The 22,985-nt window shown below is 43.6% G+C and overlaps 1 protein-coding gene across 1 annotated transcript in view; it reads left to right on the top strand.

The window, feature by feature from the left end:
- The window catches only part of LOC8042097 (nephrin), a 504,576-nt gene that overhangs the window by 453,911 nt on the left and 27,680 nt on the right, over positions 1-22,985 (top strand). Inside the window, exons 7-10 of the mRNA XM_042290756.1 lie at positions 2,201-2,497; positions 7,700-7,911; positions 12,314-12,401; positions 13,001-13,137. Of these exons, the coding sequence (XP_042146690.1) occupies positions 2,201-2,497; positions 7,700-7,911; positions 12,314-12,401; positions 13,001-13,137 (734 nt within the window). The remainder of the gene's footprint in view (positions 1-2,200; positions 2,498-7,699; positions 7,912-12,313; positions 12,402-13,000; positions 13,138-22,985) is intronic.

The following is a 22,985-nucleotide window of genomic DNA, read 5'->3' as shown; positions in this document are numbered from 1 at the left end:
ATACGGTTTCCTCTCCCTAGTTCCTATCTCACATGGCGGACATATCGCTATTCCCTGCATAAACCCAGTGCGGAATAAGACCGATCTCGCACGCTGAACTCACGCTCTGGCTTCTCACACTGCGTTTCCGGTTAGCACCTTATGTGTGACGCTGGCCACACTCTCGAAGCGACCTCTAACAACATGTTATGGCTGATCCATGTCCACTTCATTTCCTGCCGCCCAGATCTGCCATTAGAGAGTTGTAGCAGAGCGCTTCCGTAAGCTGCCTTAGGCGCGCTGAAACTCCTGGCGGGCGCTGAGAAGCATGATTCGAGATCAGAGTGCGAGCTCATGGTTGCACTTCTGCTCCCCACAGCAGCCTGCGGTTCCGCGATTCTAGGACTGCCTATTCTCAGGACGCCCTTCAAGGGGCCATGAACTGAATTTTGGCTTTGATAAATAATTTTAGATTGGTATCGTACTAATCGCGTATTGTTTAGTGGGCCAAAAGAAAGAAAGTAGAGAGTCAAAAGTCCGCTTTCCGGTACGAAAATTCAAAAATATAGCGGTCTATTTCGTACCTCCTTTCCTACCAAAACTTTACGCCTTTTTACTCTGATACGTCCGCGGTACCCAAAGCACGTCAGCTTGCCCCATCTCACGCATTGGACAGGAGCAGTGCGTCACTCAGAAGTATAAAGTCGTCAACAATGAATCGCTCGACGAATATCTGCATTCGCTTTCGTGGCCAATGAGTGCCATGACTGCACTTATCATGGCCTGCGAATAACGAGTTCTATGGTGTGCTTAAAAAGGACGGTGGAAGCTTGGAGTCATCGTACCGGTGCCCAAGAACATTACGACCGCGTGATTTCTCATTTTTCATTTGAGTTGAGGAGAAAAGCTAAAGAGGAAACAGTTGAAAAATCATTTCCTGGTCTTTTTAAATCCCGGGTCGCACGGATAATACATCATACGAAAGACAGTCTGCGTACAGATTCGAGTGCTAGCCACCATGAGATCCGTGACCCCGTTTACGTAAATCCGCTTCTTGCGTATGAAATTGATATCGAGATCAACTGCCCACCACGACCCAAGCTCATGGGCTGGGATCTGCGCAAGCGGCAGGATATTCGGAAGTTTAAGGCCTGTTCTCACATGCAACGAACCGCGTATGTAGCACTGCTCACGTGTTGTCAGCTACTTATCGTCTGCCATGAGCAACAGTTTGGACGGTGCGATACAAAGCTGTTAAACGCAGAAAAATATCGTGACTCCCGCTATTTCATAAAATATATCATTATAACCCGCACCTCAAAACCGAACTTTTTCCAGAGCCATCATACGTCTCATCTTGTTCGGACCACCATAACAAAGTAGGCGTGCCAGAGTGTCCCAATAACTTGTTTTTCGATTCATTTATCCCAAGGACTAGTAACGAATGGAACACCTTCCCGCCTCCATCGCAACGACTACCGACGATTTCCCTTTCAGATCCGCCCCATTGAGTGTTATCTACTTTCTTAATAACCTGCGGTGTCTGCATTTTTCATTCTCTGTTAAATTTCTGAATTAACTACCTGTTGTTTGTTCCTTGTGTTTCCACCACTCTCTTCTGTAACGCCCCCTGGTCTTTGAAGGTACCGAAATAAGTAAATAAACGCCCCCTTGAGCAGGCGCTTAGCGCGAGGTCAGCGCCATGCTTGTAGTGCTCCGCTGCATGTGTGAATAGGCCTGAACTCGGCGTCGTGCTTATCGTGTCTCTTCAAGAGCAATAATTAACCTGATGAATTTAATGTTTAACGATCGTCGGCGCCACACTAATCTTCTAAAGCCTTCTAGTGCCCCGTTCTCTTATTCTGTTTGATTTATGTCCCTTCCATAGCATTAGATCGGGGAAAAAAACGCAACATAAAGTTTTAATTAATTCGTTCATTTCTGGCCTTTCGTTTCTCCAATGTACCATAATCTAGAATTTCTTCCTCTCTCCGTAGATATCATGGAAGGGCGAGGAAATAAACGGTAGAGTAAAGGAGGGAGTAAAAGGGGGAGTAAACGAAAGAATAAACAAGAAAATACAAATGGAGTAAAAAGAAAGTAAACAAGAGAGTAAGCGAGGAGAGAGTGAATAAGGGAGTAAACGAGGGATAAAGCGAGGTTTGAATGACGGAGTAAAAAGGGAGCAGAAAAGACAGTAAGCGAGAATGTGCTCTCGCAGTCGCCCCGGGCCCCCCCGAGATTCACGGCTACACGGAGGGCGAGACGATCCGGATGGGCGACACGACGACGCTCCGCTGCATCTCGCGCGGCGGCAACCCCCTGGCCCAGCTGGTCTGGTACCGGAACCAGGAGGAGCGCAGCGTGGACAGCTCGTACACGACCAGCGGAAGGGAGTCCGTCAACACGCTCACCTTCGTGGCCAACTCGTCGGACAACAACGCCGTTTACCGATGCGTGGCCACCAACGTCGTGTCGCCGGAGCCCGTCAGCGCCGCCGTGCGCCTCACCGTGCAGTGTGAGTGGGGTTCCCGCCTTCCGAGGCTCGCCGCTCGCGGCTCGAGTCTACGCTTCCTTTCCCCTTAAGTCAGAGCGTAACCGAGGCTCAGTCGATGGGTTCAATCAAGCCGCATAAAAGCACAACGTCAATGCATTCGGCATATCAGTAATCCGGAAACTTGTAAACAAGGAGGGCGTACGCAACCCATCTTTGTTTCCGTGTCTCCGGATTTATTATGTTGTCTAGTATTCAACAGCTTACCTCCGCCCTCAACCTTCTTTCAGCCAATGCGTTCGTCGTCTTTCTGCGCCCTTTATTACATGCTAAACCGATGACGTGCAACGACTGGTCCGTAACTTGGCGCTTGAAGTCTGCACGGGTCTTTGTCTGCCGTCTATTTTTTTACTAGGCTCTCGCTTCTGGAGAAAAGAAGTTTAGGTGTCCATTTAACCTGCTTCGGTCGAATGCGTTAGGCTACGTTCCGTAGGCATTCGTCGAAATACGGCTGCGAGATACCGTGTAAATTGATCTTTGTGTGGCTTTGTTGCCGGAGTTACCCGCAGTCGTATCCCACTGTAAGATTACCGCAGTGTAGTAAAACGTAATCAGTACCGTTGCAAGGCAATGGTTGCATGCATCCCCACATCGGGGCATTCTTCGAAGAGAAGCTTTTATCATAGCGACTCTTTGTACATCGTAAGGTTCGAATTGCGGGCTCTGTGCGCCCATTCTTTATTCGCGCTCAATGTGATATCTCGAGTTCCTACTAGTTCCCCTCTAGAAACGAAAAGCTCTGGCAAACAATCTATGAAAGGTCCTTTAGCACCGTGTCATGCAAACGAACGGTTTGCTAGAGAGCTCCTCTATTCTGAGGCAATCGCTTTCCGTGCTCTTGCCTTAGAAGTGGAATGTTCGTTATAATGGAAGACGTATACGGTGTTTCAGAAGACTTCACCCAAGACTCGTACAAACTAGAACTATATATCGGCTCTTTCATGAGGACGCCTGCTTTTAATGCCTACTTTCAATGTATACTAATATCTAAGTATGCTAGCAGAGTGCACGTGGGGCGTGTTGCATTCACGATAGTATGCTGAGACTGCATCCAAATCTACAAGGGCCAGCTAGTCGGCGCTGCAGCCGTTGAGACATGCATTTATAGCGCGAGTGTTCGTTCTCCGGAAGAAGTTTTCAAAGTAGCGACCTTGAGCTCTCGTGCTTGTGATATTGCCTGCTGTCTCAGTGTATGAGTGAACGGAGTATAGATGGGGTTATTTTTTCGCTCGGTCCCCAGCCCTGCATCTCCAGTTTGGTATCGATGAGCAACATCCCGTCACGCGGTGGACGGATCAGGCCAAGAGTAATCCTTCACTGAACAAATTACCCATTTACATTGGAGCCATTAAATGTAATCTAAATGAAAATTATCTCTTGGCTGTTTTAGTCAGAATTAAATAAATATTACTTTATCTTTTATTCTAGGAGGAGAGTCTGCATTTTAAACGGCTCGGGGTATTTCAATTAAGCTTTTTAACGACAGAAGTGAACTTACGTCAGTATTACTACTCTAATGAAATCGAAACTCCTACCCCCCTCCCCCTCCGCTCCCATCTAATTATATTAAATGTCTGTCTGAAACAACAACTTAAAGCGTCGTAACTGCCCCACTCACAAAATTCTTTCTTAACACGTATCTGGGTTCTACGAATGGTGGTTTTAGTTTTTCTAGTCACGAGCGGATCATGGAGCGAGACGGCCAGCTTACCTGTGTATTCAACTTCCCAGTATTCAGTACATTTTTTTAAATACTGTTACGGCTGTCATTTTATATACAAAACTGATTCTTGGCCAATCTTTTCCTGCGGTGTACGTCAACGGCGGATAGGCAACAACTTTAACATCGTACACCCTGCTGCAGAAGCCATTAGTTCCTGCGCAGCTCTGGGCTGCATTAAGTATTAGCGGAACGTTTTCGACCTACTATATTGAAGCGGGCACTTCGGTGCCCAATTCGACGTCTTCGGCCTTCAGTGTTTTTTAGGTTTATGGACAGGAGATAGAACGACGAGCGGCAGCCTTCATCTCTCTTAGTTCGAACAGTCTCGCTTGTGATCTTTCAACATTATGACACGAAATTTAACTATACCAATCACTACGTTCTATTAAATCGCTGCGAGCTTGAACATTTTATCAGTAACGTCGTGGCAGCCCTTTATACTATTTCGTCCTGTCTGGCTAAATTGAAGCCGGAAGTGGGGGGGGGGGGGGGGAGGTGGTTTTTGCATTCGAGTACGCAGACTCCCACATTCCAATAGGAAGCACACGCCAACTGCTCGTCTTCGTTCATGCACTAATAAGCCTTTATCACCAGCTCGTCTTACTAGAATAAGTTTTTTTTTTTTTTTTTTTTTTTTTTTGCAGTGTGACAGTTTTTTGCGGCTTTGCGAACGAAAGTACTGTGCCGCATGGAGAAATATCATACTTGCGTCGACCGTTCGGGGAAATTGGCCGACTCCTATCATGCAACTCGATATCATCATCCGGAAACACGTTGTCGAGTCAATGCGCTCGCAGTTGGAGCTTCAGCAACGGAGGGAGGAAATTCCTTTGCTAAAATAACCAAAGAGTTTAAATTCAGTTTCTAATGTGTTCTACAAGAATACACAAGAAACTCAATTTAAACTCTTTGATACTTTTTGCAAGGGATGCACAGGCAGCTGTTCTGAGGTTTTTCTGCTTAATCGTAATTTGGCGCCCAGATCGACAGTTTAAAACTAAAATAGGGACCCTGCAAGAGATTTGGGGGTTCGGTAGATTGCTTGGTGGGAAAACACGTTTAGTTAAAGCGTTGAATTGTTTCCACAATTAAAAGATTGCTGCGAACGACGTTGTCATTAGTAACGAGAACGTCGATTTAGCTACCTAATGGCTTAGTTTAAGTGATACCGTTGGAATACGAGCGAATCAAGCAGCAGGGGTGTGCGGTCGCTGAACTTTCTTCGCGAGACCTGCAAGAGTAATGCTGAAACTCTCGCGTTCCCTGGCGTCTACCTTTATTCTAAAACAACCGCTTGCAGCGTTGAACAAACGCGTTTCGCCGGGTAACGTCCCTGGTTGCTATTTGAGGAGGCAGTTAACGACTCTCGTTTAGGAACCAATTTTTGCGTGGGAAAGGCGGCACGTGCTGAACGTGGAAAATTTAGTTATGTCGACATAACCACGTTAGAATTTACTCAGGAGAAGCAGTCGTTGACCGCTCCGGGGGCCAACGCAGTGAATAATATGTGCGTTCTCTTTATAGAGAACGGGCGAATCTTCCGGTCGGAGCAGGTCTGTAGAAATAAGCCGATTTAGCAAGGCGCACATCTCGTTGTACGCGCATAGTGAGCAAGTACAGAGTCTGCCTAGCGCGGTCGAAGCGTGATCTCTGCGTTCTACTTTTTAATTTTACCTAAGTGGTGTTTTGAAAGAAGTCCATTAAGGTTTAGGCGAATTCAGGAGGCTCGTTTTTATCATAACAAGCACTCTCTTTTATAGCAGATACCAAAAGATAAAAAGGTTGAGCGCCTAGCACTTTCAGTGGAGAATTTCAAAACGGATCGATTAAATTTGCGACCAATATTAATGCAGAGATTCTCAAAATCTTCATCCGTGAAAAAAAATAAAATTCCGAGCTATCAGTTATCGAGGGGTTTTGATGCAATATTTTGCGCACAACATTCCTAATATTAGATATAGTTGACAATTCGTGTGCTCAGGACTTTTTTATGTCAACATCCCCGCTGCAGGTTTGACCGCCGACTGAACGAACATAAAATTTATTGCCGTTCAACATTCTATTTAGATTCCTGTGATTGTGCTCTGCAGTTAGGGGATAGATAAATTCTGCTTATGAAAACGCAACACGGCATTAAATGAGGTTAGTCGATGCATAAAAATAAAACGCGCAAAATAGTGCTATGAAAAAGAAGGACGCAAGAAACAGGTTGCGCGCACAAGGCGCTATCTATGCGGTCAACGTGAAGCTGCATATCCACTCCAGTGCGTCTCGAGAATGCCATATGTAGCCCTTCTGCAACAGGCGGTAGCGGGACGCGTTGTTTGGTTGTAAATGAAGTGAACACAACTTCATTGGGGATGGCTGTCCGAGTTTCTTAACGCAGCGCAGCTCGGGGTACGTGGAGCGAAAGCTCGCGCTCCAGGACTCGGGGATCCTGGATTCAATCGCCTTCGCTACCCATTTTGATCTGCTTAAGCATGGACCTGGCGTACCGGCGTACGGTCGTCTATCTCTGCAGAGTGATGAAGGTCAAAGACCCGGGCTAGCAGTCGCACTGCACTGCGTATATTTCTCATATACCGTGAAGACATCAGAAGCCCATTTGGGCTAGCTAGCTTCACGCCGTCCTAAACACGCAAACAACGTTACTACAACTTCATCTTTAACTTTGATATTGGAAGAAACCCATTTCATAATCTTAGGTTCAATATGTTGCGTTTAACTTGAAGTAAAGCAGTGTGCGTATATAGAACGTCGTCAGACGAGTCAGCCAAGTGCTAAATAGAAGCAGGATCCTTCATCTTTAACTCAACAGTATTGTATTGTATTAACTCAAGGTACAAGGGTATTGTATTAACTCAAGGTTAATACAATACCCTTCCTTGGAGCTGGACAGCTGGAAGTTGCTGCGTGGGGGGGGGGGGGGGGGGGTAGGAATCGTTCTCACTTTACCCAAGCTTACCGGCACTTGTGGGACCCAAGTATACTCATAGGAAACGCCACAAACCAAGAAACTTCATCGTCGCAGCGTGATATGAACAATAAAGGCCTACGCCTTCTTTTAATATCTCCTTCAGAAAGCTTGATGAGGAAGTTGTGGATATCGGAATGGTTGGCGTTTTCAACAATGCAATTCCCAGTTTTTTGTCATTAAGTTTTGCTATCCCTTCGGTGACGGTATTTAAATGCGGCTCATGCACTGGACATATACAGAGCCAAATTGCTAGCTGCTTTGCGTTGTGAAAGGCTTTTAGATTCCTGCAAAACGGGTGTATTTGTTGTATATTTAATATTGCGGAGATTGCTAATGTCGACGAATAGGTATATCATGAGGCGTACTTTTGTCTTACACTCTGAGCAGCCTCTTTCCAATCCCCGGGTTGCCTACCGAAGCCCGGAAACTAAAATCAGCTCCGCCGATTTCTCTGTTCCCTGTGCAGTCGCGCCCAGCAAGGTGAAGGTGAGGGGCCCAAAGGAGGCGAAAGCGGGCGACCAGATCACCATGCGCTGCAGCACCGAACGGAGCAACCCTCCGGCCGAGGTGTCCTGGGTGGTGGACGGACGCCCGTTCGAGTCCGTGTCCACCATCACCGCCGACCCCAAGGGCGGCTGGGTCACCACCTCCAACATCACCGTCAACATCACCGGACAGGTGAGCCAGTCCACGACTCTTCTTCGACGGCGACGAGCGTGCCCTTCAGGGGCAGGTAATGTGACACTTTTCAAAGTGCATTCCCACAGCGTACATATCTCGCGAGGGAGGTCCGCAGACCAGTAAGCTACACTTATCGCGTTACTTTAGCCTCATGACAGACAAGCCCGCAGGTCTCCGAACCTGCGGCAATATATGTCATAAATAGTGTGCGCAGAAGCGAGGACTAGGAGTCGGCGCTGGTGGCGTATATTGCAGCTTTCCCTACCCGTGCTACAACGAAGAGAATCGCTCAAAATTTTACCATTGGATATTTATATTTATTCAATTAAGCTGCCGAAGAAAAAAAAATCATATGCAGACTAAACGGCTAAGACACGCAGTTCCAGTGAGGCTTGCCACTCACTGCCGGGTATTCGAATAGGAGGCAGAAAATGGACCTATGGGGAAGAGTCAAAGATCAAGGAGAAGGTATTCTGTCCGAATAGAATACTAAAAAAAATAAGGTGCCGATAATGTAAGGTGCACTCTTCACGGAAAAGGGAACGGCAGGCAGACGTTCCTTTCTTTTCCTTTTGAGTTTCTCCCCTGATTTATTTTTCCTTCTTTTTTTTAAATACCGGCGTGGGATGATGAGACGCGACGAGACAAAATTGAAGCGAAGAAATATCCGTGATGAGATGAGGTAAAATGAACCACTTTTGCCACTCTCCTATTCACAATATATATCGCCCTCTTTTCACCACTCTTTTCCGTTCAGCTTAAGAAGCAAATATATATATAAAAAATAAACTCAGTGTTTTATTCTTTTTTATTGTCGTGTTTTCATTCGCGATAATACTTCTTCCCGTTTCGGATAATCGTCCCCTTACTCGGTTCTAGGGTTCGGTATTGACGTCTCTCTTCAAAAGAATCTTCGAAAACAAGTGCCTCCCCCTCCCCCCCCCCCCCTACTTTTCTACCTCTCGCGAAAAAATGTCAAAAAGAAGGTCGATGAAGGCGGAAGACAAAAGTCAGCGGAAATAAACAACAACGACAAAGCATGGCGATCAAAGCGCGCATGAAGGCTGCATCTCCTCGATTCCGATTTTTTTTTTTTGCATTTTTATATCTCTCCGCTTTTGCGTCCCATTAAAATCTCATCAGTGTGCGAGCGCACGCGTCTGCGCCATAGCTGGCAACGAGAGATAAAAATGCGTCGGCAAATGGCAAGAGGAAAGCGTAAAAATGCGGAACAAACGGCACGGCGACAGGATTTGCTGTCTTTTTCCCCGACTCCCGTCTATGCTTCCTCCGCGCCTTGTTTTGCCGCTGTAAGCAGGAGCACGAAACGCGACCGAAGCGGCGACGGCTCTTAATAATGCGGCGGTGCTTAAGTAAAAAAAAAAAGTTATTGTGAAAAGAAACGGAATTGTCTTTTCAAAGGCTCGCTCGCTATTGCCTGAGTCGTTACCGCTAAGTTAAGGATGGCGGCGTCGATTTTGGGACGAAACGGGGCTCGGGTTCTTAAAGCGATTGGAAATCTTGATACGCGCACTCCGGCAATGAAATAACGATGGCGTGTCCGTGAGGGTGACGCGAGTCTGATCAAGCTCCACAAAACTGGGATGTCGGTGTTTCTTTTTCTTACCGCCCTTGTTCGTCGCCCTCGCTAACGAGTTTTCTGACAGTCGGATCCAGTGTTAAGGACGACGTTCTCGTGATAATTGGAGTTTGTAAGGTGCGATTCGAGCGGGACACGTCTCTGTGCGGCAATGGAAGGAAGATATTATTTTTTTTCCCCCACGGGCTCCGAAGATGCTTGTCTTTACGAGCAGGAGTACTGGGAAGCGGAGGTTAGAAAATAATAAGCGATTGTACATCTGAAGTGTCAATACAACGCGTTGTTTATAGCTTTTTGGAGATATCAGATACATGCAATTCAGAGGTCGATATCCTTTCCAGTTGAATGTGAAACGTGAAAACGTTTCAAAAGAAAACGGTAACGTAATATTCAGGGCCACTTTCTTTATCGCTCAAAATTAATTATCGTTTTCTACGCAGCTAGTCTTTTTATGAGTTTATTACTTGTTACATTTCGGAAGCTAGTTGAAATGCAATATCAGAATATTATTATTGTTACCCACGTGAACATTCCATCGTTTTAGAAAAAAATGACACCACTGAAACCAGTTGCAACAGTTAAATAGGTCCCTCTCGCAAACTCTGCACATTGCAAGCTTGGAACAGTAAGTAGTGTCGTGTACAAATGGAAGACAGTGGAGCTAAAGAAAGCACGAAAAGGAAGACAGCTTAGTTAAGAAAAAAAAAAAAAAAGCGCCCGCGAACGCAAAAAATGTTTAGGAGAAAAATCAGAGATTACTCTGTGCTCGCTCATTTTGCCCAACACAGTGTTTCACCATCGATCTAGTATAAACGAGCCGTCAACGTGACGGAAAACGAGACATTTGCCATCACGGAAACATCACTGAAGCGTCACTCGTTTAAAATAGCAGACTGGGGAAATCTTTAAGTTTTATTTTTTAAGGCTGCGCTCGAGAAATTTGTCTAAGTCGCATACTCGGCTATTGCGTTCCGCATTATTTATTATTGTCGATGATTTCAGCTTGCAGCGCTGCGAGAAACCTCGCCCGTCCTTTACAGCAAAGATGCGTTTCAACAAATACGACGAGAAGCCACAATAGAAAAGCAAAAATGCTTTCGAAAGTGAGTGAGTTAGCTTGCCGCTAAAAGCAATAGTTCTCAAAACGTTGTCATATGCGCGCAGTTTGTGTCACAGCATTACATAACGATCATGTTCACACTCACTTTCCGAAAATTGCATTGAGTACAGCCGTAATTACAAAATATGCAGTTATACTTCGAACATATTTTTTTTTATCTAGGTGAGAGTTTGACGAGTGCCGTCTTTCCCATATAGTTATCAGTGTCGGCAGAAATTAGATCTGGAAATAACCGCCATGATACGTTGGTTAATTAATTAATGTTCAATTATTGTTTCGAGCTATCATGTTGCAAATTCATTAATGGCGGTAATTAGTATTAGAGGCCAGGACAGTTAACAGCATTCGGGAAAATGTAAGAGTTTTCGAGAAATTTGTTTATACACTTTAACGTTTCTTAGCGTCATTTTGAGATAACGCGCAGGAAGAATGCCGAAAGTCCTGCGCACACTGGAACTTGGAGGAGCGACGTGATGGCTTCAATCATGTCGTCACAATTTCTGTAGGGTGTCCTTGGTGGTGTGCACCGGAAACGCAAGTGACGACGTCGCTGAAACGACTACGTCACTCTTCTAAGCGTCATTTTGGGCAGGGCTTGCGGCGCTCTTTCTCGCGCCAATTTTGAAATCGGCCTAAAACGTGAAAACTGATCAAATTATTCTCTTAGAAACGATAACATTTTTGCAATGGTTTAAATTCGTGCGGGCCCTAATAGTAAGTGCGGACATACTGCAATTGCAACGTAACCCATAAAAGCGGTAATTAATTTGTTAAATACCAGATTTGAATTGATTAGCCAAATTATTATGACGATTATTCCCTCAACTAATGTCCGGAGAGCCTGATAAATGCATGTTAAAGACGGCGCCCCGTCTCATCCCCACTCGCTTAAAAAAAATTTGTTTAAAGCGAGTGAGGACCTGTATATAACAACCTGTATATAAATTGGTGTGCTGCCCAGTTTTTTTTAGAGCGCAGAGGCGTCGGCGTTAGCGTAACTGCCTCGCTAAAGCTAGAGAGAAATTGAATTGGTGTTTAGGTCACATGACGTCAGTTTCCACGCTAAATTAAGCAGGATATCGATTTGGTATTGAGGTCACATGACGTTAATTTTCCCGGTAAATTTAGCGGAAAAAACGACGTCACATGACTTCATGTCGCGTCATCCATGAACAAATTCCGTTTCTCCACTATATTTGGCGGGAAAACTGATGTCACGTGACCTCAATACCAATCTGAATTGCACAAGGGAAAAAGAACGTCATACCTTTCCCTCCGTGCCCTCCCCACCACTTGCTCAAGAGCTGCGCTCTAATTTGACGTTACTGAGTTTTGTGAACATCTTTCATTTTTTTTCTTTGCCCAGCGCCTTTTTTAAACAGTTATGGCTAGTTCAAATTCCTTTCTTTTTCACCCTAGATTACGTAGAAAGACTCTGATTAGAAATTTTTTCATGACGTGCACTATGTCGTCTTATTCGTTCAATACCCCGCGGTTGTTTAAAATAATCACCTGTGAGGCTCTCGGATATAAAGTGACTTTCTAACATCTTAAGCACATAGTAAGGGTTACACAGCAACGCTGTTCATTGTGATTTATTTACTCCTCAAGGAGCCTGTTATGAAAGAATAAGAAATAACAAAGTTTCATCCCGTCTTTTTCGTTTTTTTTATTTACAGGAAAGGAACATGAAGATGTTTTCGTGCTACGCCGTGAACCAGGCACTTGGAGACACCGTCGTGGAAACTGCTGCGGTCAGCATACTGTGTAAGAAACATTACGTACTCAACGCCTACACCTTAGTCCCAGGGATTAAGTCAAAATCGCACGCAGGAATTCTCACATTTCGTGTCGTTCCATTTTTTAGCTGCGTAAAAAAATCCTTCAAACGTTCACAAAAAAAAAAAAAAAAAATGTAACGCATTTTGATTTTTTACGGTTAATTTTAATACATGTCACTCGAAAACCAAACTTCGGCTTTAAACGACTTTAACACCCTATAGTTAATAACAAAGTTTTAAATGCGGGGGTCAGAAGTTCTCAGCATCTTATTATCAATACGCACCCAGTAAGATAGCTGGCTTAGAAGATAATAACTTCGATGAACAAATCCCGAAAAAAGAGGGTTCAAGATATTTAACCACGCTGCTTCGTCCTAAAAAAAAAAAGTATATCAATAACTTGCAATAGGGTCACTTGTCAACCACTTTAAGTTTTGAACGACTCTGGACGTTGCAGTTAACTTCCCGCAACCCGAAACAGACCTGATTCTTGCTGTATGTTCATCCACGCACGTGTAAATAAAAGTTAACTTCTCCGATTCCGAGACCATCGCGCACCACCGACGGGTTGTGCCCTCCGCGCAGATGCTCCAGACGCCCCTCGCATTTTCGGATACACCGAGGGCACGCCGATCCGTGCCAAGACGCTCCAGCACATCACCTGCGTCACCAACGGCGGGAATCCGCTGCCCACCGTGCGTTGGTTCAAGGGGACGCAAAAGGTGAGCACACTTCAGCGTTGTTCGAAGAAAACTTCAATCTCCGAAAGTTAAAAAAAAAAGTCGTACGGGCCCCTTCCGACGGCCCCCATCCGGAGGGTGACAACCCACATATATTATCTGTCAGTTCGGCTGCATGGGAGATTCAAACATTCCTCAGAAATCACGCTCTTCACAATGGAAGGCGTCAAGTTTGCGCTGATAGCGCATGTTACAAAGGCCAGTCCCAAACCTGCTTGGAGTCGTGACAATAGTGACGCCCGCTCTTATACATATATTCTAAACTCCGAGACATTTCCAAGGTAAAGTGACCGTATTTAGGCCTTAGTCGAGATTCGACTATAGGAACTCTGTCGTCTAGGGGTATCGTGGTTTTTAATTCTTGCGCTCACCTATCGGAACGCCAGTATACTCTCGGTTCCGTCGTCTTGGTAGCAACTGAGTTGAATTTGAGGCTGTTTAACATCAAAATCGGGAATGGAACATGAATCGCGCTCGTGTTTGCTTATAAGTTTGGGTAAGTAATGCTCGAGCAGAATAAGATGCGTACCGTGCATTTCCTGGACGCCTGTTGGAATCTGTGTCTTTGCACGCACGCGTTTGCCTGTTCCGTCGATAGTTGATGTGAAAAACATGAAGCGTTTGGTTAATAAAGAAAGTGGTTGAGGCGTAAACCAACTGGTGTAAATATCAGTCGTTCTTGTGTAAGTCTCTTGCTTATGCGGGCAGCGTTCTTAAAATAAATGTAATGCAATCGAGCGCAAAAAGAAAGGTCTTTACTATTAGACAGAGCCGTATTGAAATGTAGGCGCCGTGTCCCCAACCAACTAACAATGCGTTAAGGGGCTGTCGTTAAAATGACACTTTCAATGACACGAACTGCTCGTAATATTCAAGGATACAAATTAGTCATTCAAGAATTTAGGAATGTTCGATGAAAAATAAAATCAACATGATCAATTATTGTTATATTATTAATCATGTTAAGGTGCTTAGTTAGACCTTCCACTTTGCTTTGATTTTCGGGCCCGCCTCCTTAAAACAAAACTATAGGGGGTATTCATTGGACGCCATATTTGAGGTAACTGCTCACAGAGCATACCCGAGAAGAGTTTCCCGTCAGGTGTTGGGCAACCGCATGAAAAGAGAAGCAGAAATTCTCTTATCACCGCGACTCTCCTTTGTAGGTCCCAGGCTTCCCCAAACGTCGTTATTCTCCCTCTAGAAGATTATAGACAATTAACTTTCCCCTCAAAAGTCGTACAAAAGCATCTTTCCCCTCTCTTCCCCGGTGGGAAGAAAGCAGCAGCGAGCTCATCTATGGCCGCCAGTCCATACTCCCTATAGTCGCATCTTGTTGAAGACAGTTTGAAAAGAAGCACTGCCATAGGTTGAGCGGGAGGGTAACATCACGTATATATTGCGTTGCGTGTCTTATTTCTTTTTTAAGACGGTATTCAACTAGATGCAGTTACCTCATAACGAGCTTTTTTGAGGCATGGCCGGTCTTGTTGGCCACTTTCTTTGCGCTTTTTAAAACCATAGAAGCTTACAAAGCCGGTTGGGCCGAAAAACTTGTTTCGCCGCACTAGAAATATGTGCGTGGAGAAGCATCTTTGGTTCTGACGTTGCTAATTGAATGGCTCTCTTGCCGTTTATGTTACCACACTCAGAAAAAATATTGGAGAAGTGCCACGAGTACTGAATTCGTAACCTCAAGCGGATATCGCGCAAGGTTTGTGCTAAGCACCCTATTTTTTTTGTTTCTGCTGCCATAACTAGTGAGCAGATTTATTCGAGTAAAATAATTGTTTCCCGTAGTCAGTCAGACAATAATACGTTATACAAATCTTCCACGTATATTTCGAAGGCCTTCAGATTGAAGTCTTTCGAATAATGGGCTAATCAGCGCATTTCGAGAGGCACGCGCAGAATCAGGATCGCGAGCTGATTCGCCGTTCGCACGAAGGCCTTTGACAAAACTCTAATTGAAGTGCCCGTTAGAAAGGGGTTTTAACTTTACTTTTCCGTTCCCTTCGGCAAATTTACATGTTGGGGTGGTTGCAACATTAAGAAGTAACGTATTGAAATCTGTGTAAGAGCTATTTGCTCAAAAATTAACGTAGAGCCCCAGTTAACTGCATCCTCTTAGAGACTCGGTACGACACAATCAAAATAACAAGAAATGTAAGACAAAAACGCTATAAAAATGAAACGCGCATACTTTACGCCCACTTTGAACTTCAGATAAAATATGATGGAATGCAGAGAAGTCAATACACTTTTCTACGTCTCTTGGTTTCTCTGGAAAAGACAAACCGAAATAATAGTGGTTGAAAACTAAACCACTAAAAAAGAACAAAAAAAAAAAAAAAAAACAAAAAAAACAACGTCCTTTCTATTTTTTTATGAGGTAATTCGTTCTGATTACGGACATAAAGTAGATTAACAATTACTGCGGTTTATTTTGGCAACTTCGAAGTAAACTCGGAGCGGCGCCTGCTCATACGTAAATGAGCGCATTTTTTCTGTATACCATTAAGGTGTTTTGTTCCGTATACCATTTACCTCTGGCAATTAAACACTGCGTTGCCGCATTCCCATTCGCGATGCATATAATTACAAGACGTTATCCAGAATTTATATCCCTTTCTTACTATTCTTTTGGTTTTGCATTTTACTTCGTTTTCAATGTTCACGTTCAAACGTGAGACCGAGAAAAATTCCAGCTTCCCTCCCCAACACTTCCTCGCCGTACTTGCAGGCGTTTCTGAGAAACAAACAAAAATAAAAGGTAGTACAGTTTTTTTTTTTTTTCAATTATTATCAGTTTCTTCTCTCACGTCCCCGCTTTTCTTTAACTTTATTTATTTTTGGTTAACTATTTAAAATATTTTATATCACCGCCTCTTCATTCTTCAGGACAATCAGTTAGAAATATCTACCACGTTCTTACGTGTTTGTTTCGAAACGGTTTTGGTACTTTTTTTTTTCAGGAAACTATCCACAAGTTTAAAAATTGACCCACAAAAATCACTGGGCCCCTGCTTTGCTTAGTACCACCTTACTTCGAACTAGTTAACACTCCCTCTCTCTATCATTTTTTTCCTCCCATATTTTCTGCGCATTTTCTTCTTTTATTCACGATTCACACCCCTGTAGTAAGAGAAGCGAGATTCCTCAAGCTCGTACTCGAGAAAGCTTTGTCTGCGTTAGCAGCAGGTACAAGAGGCTACAGGGCTATGTTGTCTGCCACATGATCGACGTCATTGGAGGAATTAACATACAGTTATCGAGATATTAGATTCATTTCTAGATCGCAAATACTGTACGCGGTAACCCGGGCTTAATTACAATTTAAAATGGGCAGAAAGACAGAAGTGCTAGTGCTGTTACGTTAGCTATAATAACTTACGGCTTAAGAAACGCAAGCGTGACGAAGCTCGAGCATGGTGTCATTGCTTCACAACCAATGAGATTGCGCCGTTAGCCGCGAAGACTACAAAAATAGCAATGACAAAGCAAGAACCGTCACTGTAATAAGTTTCGGCATAGCCTCCTATATACTGACAAAGCCTGGCAGATCGCCACGAGGAGCGGCCGCCGATATAGAAAAAGTGGAGCGGCAGACAATGGAAGAGAGGAGAGTCAGGCGACAGGCGCCCCGCTGCGGCGAGACGCCAAAATACACTTCTCCCGAGCAAACATGTGAGATTCGGGTCCTCGCTGCTGCAAAGGCAAACAACGGGGCTGTCGAGTCATCTGGAACATTCCAGTCATGCAAACAATAAAGAGATAAAATGGACGAACTCTGGGGGCCATCCAACCCCAGCCAGCGGAACGTGCTGCCAAATCAGTGATTCGCATGCGGCCATATCTACAGGACTGCATAAATTATTGAAAAGAAATGTCACCTCGTGTTTCAGGCCCACTTCCTTCGCTTAAAGCAGTCATAGCCCTAAATACAAAAAAATATACAGGAGTTACACTTTATCGGTGCATGAATGGCTCGTCACATGCTTACGAAATAATACGTATCCGTTACAAAATGTGCGCTGCTGCTCCGAAAATGCTCGTTCCCCTGCCATGCATTGCGAGCCGTATGAGTTTTTTTTTATTTTTTTTCGCATGGCTTCTATTGAGCTTTTCCCGTTGCGGGATACTGCTTGGCAGAATGAAAGAGAAACAACTCGGTCTCCCCTTTCCCTCAAAGTATCCTTCCTGATGGCGATTGGTGACATAGGGCGCTGGCATTACGAGACATAAAGTAACACACAGTGCGAATTTTTGCCCCCGCAAGAACCCAGAAGAGTGTAAGCTTTAGGCACGCCCCTTTACTTTCAACTAGACAGGGGACTCTTGCGTTTTTTCGCGGAAGCGCAGCAGCTTTTTTTGCAAAACGTCAATTAGCGGCGAATCTGCAGATCAGTGAGTTTAGAGTGCGCCTCTGTGCTTGTACCTAGAGCAATTGATGAAAGAGACTACTCGTAACTCATGTATGATCATTGTCTGAGCCTAAGTAAAAAAACAGAGTATGTAACCTTCGAGGCTCGAGTTTAAAAAGGCGCTTAATCTGAGGATTTTAATAATGACTTTACGAACAAAAAAAAGAACGAAGTATTTTTATATACTCAGTCTCGCCTAAAACGTCGATTACTGCGAGAGCTACAGGCTTGCTTTTTCTTTGGAAGGCGTATGTGTTGCACAATCGCTATAGAAAAGGGAACTCTTACCAAGGTTGTCTGCTAGAGCTAGTAATTATTCCCGTAGTTCACATTAAAGTGGTACGGTGTACAGTACTCTCCATCCGTCTTATTTCAGTCCTCGTAACTCTCAGTGCCGTTTTCATTTCGTTTGTTTGTTTTTATTTTTAACTTAAAAAGGCAAAGTTAGGCGAACAGTATATATTCTTGCATTTTTTATTACTGTTTTTTTATTTAAAAAACAGTGCATTCTTGTACAGTGACCATAACACGGAAGCGTTTCGTGTCGCTCGAAAAATCTATGTGAGGAAAGAGAAAAAGAGAATAATGTTTTTATATCATATCAGGGATCACCCGCTTTGGAGTTGTACTACTGAGGCGTGAGGGGTAGGGTTGTGAAGGGAAAGAGAGCTAGGGAAGTCTGTGACGATGGGCGAAACCTCGATGAGGTGATTAGTGCTTATCTCTCTGATGTAGTGCATCAGGGTGTCGAGTATGGCCTGCGCTGGGGTGCCCCTTGGACGGGCCAACTCCACCAGCGTCGTGGGATTTTCTTTGCCTTGGATGGCATATAAGGCTTCTCGTCTATGTCGCTCCGGGCATTTGCAGTCCCAAAGCAAGTACCGAAGGAGCGCGGACCTCGCAGCTAGCGGTTTGATGGTCGTGTTAAGTCAGCGTATATCGATTGCGCGCGAACAGAACTGAAGAAATTATTCAAGAGCAAAAGTTATTTACAGATAAATAGGATAACGCCTCGCGCAATTCCTTCCCGACCGTTCAAAAAAGCACCTTGCCGGTGCCTTTTCCGTTGCTGGTTACAAGACATACGTTGCTGAAGTCAGATTACAAGTAAAATAATGCTCCAGAATCTTCTTTCACCACACCATTACCACCAATGACTGTTTCGATACGAATGTCCCCATCGCCCGGACGTCATAGAAATCACCATGGCTACTGCGTTTCCCGGCTTGTCCACGGATCGATTCGGTGTCGAGGCGGTAGAGAAAATGTGTTAGTTTGGTGCATTCTTAAGTTCTATGTGACTATATCTCTTCACGCCGACACACTCGTGCATTTTAAACAATGCATTTATAATATATATATATATATATATATATATATATATATATATATATATATATATATATATATATATATATATATATGAAATCTCATGCATCTGTTTTTCGATCCCCGAAATGAAGTCCACAATCATTTGTGTGTTCTTTCCTTAAAAACACAAATTCCTGTGACAAAGCTCCCATAGTTCGGGTGCTTTGGCGTTTCCTTTTTCGGGAGCTGACCCACTTCCCAATCGACATGAACACCTTCGCTTTCTTCCCTTCCTAATGACGAGGCCGTAAGCCTCTTATTTTAACAACAACAACAAAAAAAAACACACACACACATACGCTTGGCGTATTCATTGGCAAACCCTGCTTCAACGAAACTTGAATAAGATAAGTTTATAGTAGCAAACGACGAAGGGCCTATTCCCCCTTTATGCGAGAAACAAATTGCCTTAGATTCGAGCAACAACCCAGTAGAATATAGACGCTATAGTTAGGGAGCTCCTTTTGTAACCGTTCTTTTTAGTTTCCGATTCGGAAGCTCACGGGAAAATAACGAATGGATGAAAGCCAAAGTTTTCTCGATTTTAGACAGTCAGCAAACAAAAACACACCGGGGACACTCTGGGTTTAGAAAGCGAGAAACTGTTTGATGTCAACTTAAATAAAAGAGGATGGCTCAAAAATCAAGCAAAAGCCAAGTGTTTCGCTCTAAGAAGAAGACTGGAAAAACTGAAGTTGGCGACGCTCTCGCTGGACGAACGGAAGTCAAGACAAGAAACGATTTCGTTTTCTCGACAAAATCGTTACTCTGGCCGCCCTTTCCTTCTTCTTTTTAATGTATTTTTTTCCCTTTAAATCTATTCTCCTTCTCTGAAAATTTTATTCCCGTCTTATTGCATCGAAGCCACGCGGCCAAATTTCAAATGTTTATTTTTCGAAGAATTCTCGAAGGAGGTATAGTTCAGCTTTCCACCAGTGTGTCCGTTTCTGTTTTTCTCCAGAAGACAAAGACGGTACTGACGTTCGTTTCGTCTAGGTTTTGTTTCAGTAGTCACAAAGACAACAACGAGGCCGAAATTATAAGAACAACAACAATAGCCTCGAAAAGAAACAGTCATTGTTGCGTCTTGGCTGAAACGAGTGTCCCTCTGAGCCCAAGCAACGAGAGACGAGACAGCCCAAGAACTAAAAACGGTGTTCCGCAGACTCGGGAAAGGTTGTTCTCCTTAGTAGCGTCTGTCAAAAATTTCTTCCGACCGAGGCCGTCGAGTGTTTCCCGAACACCAATTCTATTCCGTTGTCCTTTTCTTTTGCTTACTTTAGAGTTGAAGAAAGGCAAATTGACAAGGTGGTTATAAGATCAGCGAGAGCGTACCCACAACAATACAAATGCGCTTGTCTGTGTTTGTTTTCATTCTAGACTGTATATTACGCAATTTCCTAGCTTCCAAATTGGGGCCCGTGTGCATAGACTAAACCGCCTTCGATGAACGTATTGGACGCTCGTGTTTAGCGTTGTCCTTACCAAAAAATTAAATCGGCCGCATCGCAATAGTCCCGACTCTGATAAGGCTTGAACCGATCGGGTGCCCGTCGTTTTTCAAATTCCGAACAAATATGAGTGTTTACCCAAAACTGGTCTTAATGTTCTCTTTCTTTATATCGATAAACTTCTTTTTTAATAACTTTATTGTTCTTGGTGGATTTTTTTAATACAACGGAGTACAGGTACTTTAAGTAGGCGCCGTCTTTCAGTGCTTTGGGATTTTCGCCAAATGAGTGTTTACATTTATCTATATTTTCGATTTTTTTTTGTGAAATTTTAAAGAAGGTGCTTTTGTTTTGTTTTTTATACTAAAGGAACAGTTATATTCATATTTGAAAATAATGTTATGTTTCGCTCTGAGCACAATGCGGCCATCTACATAAAAGAAGCGTCAACAATTTCGTTGCATCGTTCTTACATACAACGTATAAGTAGTTTATATCCTTTATGATGCTTTAAAAAGCGTCGTACCTGTTGCAAACAATAGAATAGTCGTTTCCCAAATTGAGGCAAACAGCATAACCTCGACTCAAAAATTTGCACTGCACTGACCGTTGGCTATTATGTCACTAATCATTACCCACTCAATATTCCTAGTTCTATGTAGTAATTTTATTAAAACTTCCTCTCTAGCTACTTTGCTCGGTAAATGTTACAGTCGCTAACAGCTTTAGAACCAGAGGGGGGTCAAATTATTTCACGGTTCTAGCTTACTGATTTGTTCTACGGTGTTCTCATCGTCAAACGTGCAAATCTCACTGCATTCGAAACTATAATAACGAGTTCGGGACGACAGCGCGTTGCTTTTCTTAAACTGTATTGGGCTACAGAATTGGTACGCCATCATAATTCAATTTAGTCCAATCCTAAAAGAACACAGCGCGTCACTGTTCGCTCGAACACTTTATTAGCGACTTGTCTGGATGTTTTCACTTGCTGAAAGACAAGCTAAACCATCATCGAAAGATCAGCACTACATCACTACGAAATACCTTCTCGCATAATCCTGAAAGATCAGGCTTTACGCTCGAACAAATGCAGCGTTTACTTGCGGGAAAACAGCGTCATGCTTATTAGTTTTTGACCAGCAGAGCACTACTACCTTAGTAACGACCAGTGTTCGGTTATGCACGGTAAAGGCATGAGGAAAAATATTGGTTTCTAAGAATGCAAATGTAGAACAGCCTCTCATTTGTGGGATTAATTATGTCATGTTATCGCGCTTCATTTGTATATTTTTTTTTTTGCTGATATGCTTTGTTAAGACGACCTAAGGGTGAAGAATATTCAGGTTGTTGTTTTGTCCGTTTTTTTTATTATTTTGCCGTGTCTCTGGTTTACGATGGAAGTTCTTCACCAGCTCGCCTGTGCTTTTACCCTTTATTCAGGATAATTCATTTTTAGATGTTGAAGGTAGCGGGTAGGTTCACCTCAAGCGCTTGCTGTTATCGTTTTTCTTTTCTTTTTCTTCAAACATATTCTGCCAACATGGCAACGCTTGTTCCGCGTATATTCTATCGAACGATGCCGCTACACGCGACAAATAAACGTGACATTCACTATCGGCCGTAGAGAACTTCTTTTTTTCTTAAAACTAAAAGTGCAAAACCAGAAAGAAACATAAAAAAATACTTTCATCGCTATTTTTTCAACTTGTTATAAGCCATTAATTGGGAATTTAGAGCGCCAAGCCAAGGGCGAATCAAGCATCCATTAGATGGCTTTTTGAGCTCGTCGCCTGCATACGCGGACTGGTACGTGGTTAGACCTACCTTCGAGATGGGAAAACAAATTCGAGTGACGATTCAGCTGAGTCATCAAGGAAGTGCGTTGCATCTAATTAGGAACCTTTGTTCTCTAATGTGATGCTCAAGCTTGAGGATTGTGTGCACACAGAGATCTTGTAATGACTAGGGGCAAACGAAAATAAAGCTAAATTAAAAAAAAAAAAATGAAGAATACAGCCGCACAAATAAGGTGAGACGATTCTGAAGAAGCGACGTTCTACCCGAGGACAAAACATATTTTTTGTATAACTGTTTTTCGCGGAGCACTTATATTAAGGATGGCACGTATTATTCTGAAGGAAAACGTAATACTTAAATAAGTATAAGCAATAACAATCTTAGAGATTACTTAAAAAAAAACGCATAGGAGCGTCGAGAGGCGTCACAGATATTTTTAGCACCTAGCATCTTTAGAAACTTCGTCGCCACACAACGGGCTCACTCATTCTAATAATATCTCCTGGACCACCTAGACTGCATGGTCGCAGTTCATAATTAAATTCACGTTATTACATTTTGCTCCTCTTCCTTTTTTTTTTTTGTCGTGACCCCCTTTTTTTTATTTATCGTTTGAGTAGAAAAGTATACCGGGTATATGTTCGCTATGTTCGAGCGAGCAGCAGAGTCGAGCGTACGCGAAGTTCAACAGCGAACAACAAGAAGAAGTTTATTCACTCGAAACAGCGGCTTATATCGCCAGAGCTGATAGCGCCGACGCGGGGTTGTAACTGCTGACTCAACC

Source organism: Ixodes scapularis, unplaced genomic scaffold, assembly GCF_016920785.2.
Source record: "Ixodes scapularis isolate PalLabHiFi unplaced genomic scaffold, ASM1692078v2 PGA_scaffold0__279_contigs__length_252992795, whole genome shotgun sequence".
NCBI lineage: Eukaryota > Metazoa > Arthropoda > Arachnida > Ixodida > Ixodidae > Ixodes > Ixodes scapularis.
Note: the sequence above shows the minus strand (reverse complement) of the source record. Positions and strands in the feature narration are given on the sequence as shown.